Source organism: Temnothorax curvispinosus, unplaced genomic scaffold (genome assembly GCF_003070985.1).
Source record: "Temnothorax curvispinosus isolate PA1 unplaced genomic scaffold, ASM307098v1 QBEX01003296.1, whole genome shotgun sequence".
NCBI lineage: Eukaryota > Metazoa > Arthropoda > Insecta > Hymenoptera > Formicidae > Temnothorax > Temnothorax curvispinosus.
Genome location: NW_020213076.1, coordinates 1 through 4,334, shown reverse-complemented (window position 1 = coordinate 4,334; position 4,334 = coordinate 1). Strand labels below are relative to the sequence as shown.

The window sequence follows — 4,334 nt, the reverse complement described above, 5'->3', positions numbered from 1 at the left end:
TTTTGTTAATAACAAAAAATCTATTCTTTCCCAAATGTTTAAACAATTTTCCCAAACTTCCCCAAATAATTCCCAAATTATATGGAAAAGAATAATTTCAAAATATTCAATTTGTCTGCTAACTCTACGGCGGTCCACTTTTCGATACTGTCGATGAATTTGGTTTGTTCATGTCCGTGCTATGTATACATCCACTCAGATTAATACCTCAACAAAGTTAGTCCCCCCAAGTGGATTATTGATATTTTTTTTTTACCAATCGTTTGGTGGTTTTGATTGGTAGTATTTGGTACCGTATTCAAAACGTTTGATAGTTTCTCGTTTTTCTAGGAAATCAAAAACAAATTTTTGATCTTCTTTTAGCCCCCCCCACTTTGACTGTGGTAGTTTTTTTTTTTAAATTGATTGGCGATTGATTGGAAGTGTTTGGTACCGCATTAAAAACTTTTGGTGGTTTTGCGTTTCTTTATAAAATCGAAAAAACAAATTTTTGATCTTCTCTTAGCCCCCCCCCTTCCACTTTGACTGTGGTAATTTTTTTTAATCGATTGGCGATTGATTGGCAGTGTTTGGTACCGCATTGAAACCACTAATCTCTATATAACACTCAGTGATTGAAACCTTTTGGTAGTTTCGCGTTTTAAAAAGAAAGAATTAATTGTCAACAAATTTTTAACGCCTTCTTTAGCGCCTCCACTTTGACTGTTGGAAATTTTAAATTCTTTTTTACCAATCGTTTAGTGGTTGATTGGTAATGTTAAGAGCTGTAAGTTATTGAAAATTTTATTTTAAAGCCTTGTGTCCACGATGCTAGATTTCCAATGAAACTGCTACTTTTCTGTAAGAGCTGCAAGTTGATTGGCTTAAACCAAAACTTGGACGCAGTTCTAGCATCGTGAACACAAGGCTTAAGCGGGGAGCACACACACTTCTGCACAACGCATAATGCGTAAGCATAAGAAATTTGATTGGTCTATTTTCTTATGCACATCATGTATATGGACCAATCAGTTTTCTTACCCTAAGAGCAAAAAGTCGACTTCAAGTCGACTTCCCGTCATGACGGAAAGTCGACTTCCCGCCAACTTTTAAAGTCGATAAAATAAACCGCCGCCGCGTACGTCTGGAGGTCGGTTGTGTATCTTGAAATGAGGTGAAAATGACAAAAGTTAACAGATTTTATTAGATTCTGATAAATAAAATCGTAGATACGCTAATGAATTTTCTCACTTTTGTAACTTTCACCTCATTATTTCAAGATACACAATCGACCCTTTGCTGGAAGGCTAAAACTGATGCATTTCGATTTTTTTTCATATATAAAATAATTTAATTATCTAGAAAACTGTATAATTACAATCTTAATGTTTTATTCTTAATTACAAAGGCGGCCACTGTGTGCCGTCGTATCTGTGTCACTTCTGCGTGCGCGGATTCCGGCAGCCACTTCTTGTAAGCTGACAACAGAACTAAAATTATAAATATATAATATCCACAGACTTTTATATTAGACCATTAACATCTATGGACGCACTGCCGAAAAGCTGATGCGAGTGCGAGGTGCAAGTGTTAGTGAAGGGTGCGGCCATATTGAATTAACAATAAGTCACTATCGGGTGTTCAGTTGCTCATGATGTGCGTTTATCTGCATTCGTTATTACAGTACATAACGAAGCAGGCGAATGTTTTTGTGTTAAATATTGGTACATGTTATCAATAAGTTTGTAAGTCATGCCTTCAACGTGTAGCTACTTGAATGCCGAAATCGAACCACTACTCCTGTAGTATTAAACCCTTTCTTTTGGACATTCTGTATGCCAGACTATTGTATAGAAATCTTGTATAAAACTACTTGTATAGAATCTGTAGTATAGCATATCTTGACTAAAATCAACATGGCGGCAAGCATCACGGCCGAGATGCCTGTCAGCGGTCTAGTATTGTATAGAAGTCTACTCGATGATAATATCTAAATATTATTTTATAAATTAAAATCTCACATTTTTCATCCAAACCCCAGATTTCTAGCAGTTTGTATTTGGACACGACTCCCTGCGACTGCAACGTTTGTACTATTGCTTGAGTGCGTGGTATCAACCTGAAAAAATCGTATTGAATTGATGTAATCTATTCGATGAATCAACGTGAAATCGAAAGGAGATAGAATAACGATTTACTTGGCCCATGACTTGGTGATGCTCCCAGGTGTCGTCAGCAACGACGGAACAAATCGTTTCAGCTTAGGGTACACTTGACCCTCCAAGAAGAAATACGCGAACCATTTTACACCGTCCACAGATGCTCTATATCCATCGATGGTAGTCCCCATCCGGCCTTTCCAAATGTACCAGACACGCGGCAAATGATCTTCCCGGTTCCTTGATTATATCTATAAATGAGAATAATATTCGATCATAATGAAGATTAATATCTTTATAAATAAATAGGGAAAACATTATAAAGCAACAATTGTGATAAAAATACTTTGGCGGTGGATCAACCAATGATTCACTAAGATGGCATAGCGTGGAAGCGAATTTCGGCAATCATTCGGGTTCTATCGCCGTGACACCTCGCATATACATCTTATTCGTTTCGTACACCTCTTTATAAACCACCTATTCCGGACTGATTTTCCGTAGAACGCACGAAGAATGCATGAACCAGGTTCCTCTATTTCTGATGGTGTTCTGAAAGATGGTTTAGAATAGAGAGGTCGCATTCAATAGGTCTTAATTATCGATGATAATTAATAACACACCATACCTAACCTCTAAAGCATATTTCCACTTGGCCTTATCCTGATCCTCTTTTAGATCCGCCATACCTGCAAGAACTATCTGGCGCAGCAATTTCGCTTCCATGTCGGTTGGTAACGGCATTCTGTAACAATTCTTGTTGTAGACAATGTAGACAACCGTCTCAAACATATTGCAACATACATACAGTCAATATTCCAGTATTCTGATCTAATCGAGGAAGTCAACGGGAAGACAATGATGACGACGACGACGACGTTTCGTGGCGGTGGTTGATAGCGCGGCGCTTTTCGACGTCTTATCGTGTCCTGTCTCGCGGCATGTATTCCTTGCACTCGCGTAAACATTAATTTTCTCCTCCAGCCTCCTCGAGATTCGCCGCCATATTGATGACGCGCCGCTTGACTGCTTTCTGTCTTTTTATAGTCGACTATTTAGAAGTCAACTTTTAGTCGACTTTCCGCCATTTTTAGAAGTCGACTAGAAGTCGATTAGAAGTCGACTTATAAAAGTCGACGGAAAATTGACTTTTATAAGTCGACTATTTAGAAGTCGATTTTTAGTCGACATTCCGCCATTTTTAGAAGTCGACTAAAAGTCGACTTATAAAAGTCAACTTTCCGTTGACTTTTATAAGTCGACTATTTAGAAGTCGACTTTTAGTCGACTTTTCGCCATTTTTAGAAGTCGCCTATTTAGAAGTCGACTTTTAGTTGACTTTTCGCCATTTTTAGAAGTCGACTTATAAAAGTCAACTTTCCGTTGACTTTTATAAGTCGACTATTTAGAAGTCGACTTTTAGTCGACTTTTCGCCATTTTTAGAAGTCGCCTATTTAGAAGTCGACTTTTAGTTGACTTTTCGCCATTTTTAGAAGTCGACTTATAAAAGTCAACTTTCCGTTGACTTTTATAAGTCGACTATTTAGAAGTCGACTTTTAGTCGACTTTCCGTCATTTTTAGAAGTCGCCTATTTAGAAGTCGACTTTTAGTCGACTTTCTGCCATTTTTAGAAGCCGACTAGAAATCGACTTATAAAAGTCGACTTACCGTCGACTTTTCGTCAACTGTGCTCTTAGGGTTATATGCTTACGCATTATGCGTTATGCAGAAGTGTGTGCTCCCCGCTTTAAAGCTATATCCACACAAACTTGCATAAGCCCATAAACATAACCATAAGAGACTTGATTGGTCCATATGCATGTGCATAAGAAAATAGACCAATCCGTTTCTTTATGCATATGGTTATGCACCTATGCAAGTTTGTCTGGATAGACCTTAAGTCCTAGAGCATGCGCATGTGACCCCAGAGCCTAGTGCGTGTACATACGTACATAATAGATAGCGGTTGCGCTCTGAATATGCCCACAATGTGTGCAATCGTCACTATACGTAACTGAAATGTTAAAAATAAAATTTTCAATAACTTACAGCTCTTAACATTATTAATCAACCACTAAAGGTGCCAATTCATGGGACGCTGAAAAACAGCGTTGAGCGACGTCACGTGACATCACTATGATGCCAGCGTCAAGAAAGAGAAGTTGGATTTTTCCAACTTCAAGCGTCAAAGCCA

General features: G+C 38.1%; 1 protein-coding gene across 5 annotated transcripts; it reads right to left on the bottom strand.

Moving 5' to 3' along the window:
* Window positions 1–1,035: 1,035 nt before the first annotated feature.
* On the bottom strand, window positions 1,036–3,168 carry LOC112452359 (putative ATP-dependent RNA helicase rha-2). 5 transcript variants are annotated; one of them, XM_025012518.1, is made up of 6 exons: window positions 2,947–3,168; window positions 2,762–2,883; window positions 2,485–2,690; window positions 2,178–2,389; window positions 2,001–2,098; window positions 1,036–1,469 (listed from the first exon to the last, which is right to left on the bottom strand). In XM_025012518.1, exons 4-6 carry the CDS (start codon window positions 2,327–2,329, stop codon window positions 1,354–1,356), a joined length of 366 nt encoding a protein of 121 aa, XP_024868286.1. In that variant the 5' UTR covers window positions 2,330–2,389; window positions 2,485–2,690; window positions 2,762–2,883; window positions 2,947–3,168; the 3' UTR covers window positions 1,036–1,353. The 5 variants fall into 5 exon arrangements, with proteins under 5 accessions (XP_024868286.1, XP_024868285.1, XP_024868288.1 ...); XM_025012517.1 differs by having other exon boundaries at window positions 2,767–2,883; XM_025012520.1 differs by having other exon boundaries at window positions 1,036–1,466; window positions 2,767–2,883.
* Between the last annotated feature and the right edge of the window lie 1,166 nt (window positions 3,169–4,334).

Coding starts and splice junctions, on each gene's coding strand:
- LOC112452359 (XM_025012518.1), bottom strand. CDS start 2,329: ATGGGGACTACCATCGATGGATATAGAGCATCTGTGGACGGTGTAAAA. Junction 2,099..2,177: donor ATCACCAAGTCATGGGCCAA/GTAAATCGTTAT, acceptor CGATTTTTTCAG/GTTGATACCACGCACTCAAG. Junction 1,470..2,000: donor CTGGGGTTTGGATGAAAAAT/GTGAGATTTTAA, acceptor TTATAATTTTAG/TTCTGTTGTCAGCTTACAAG.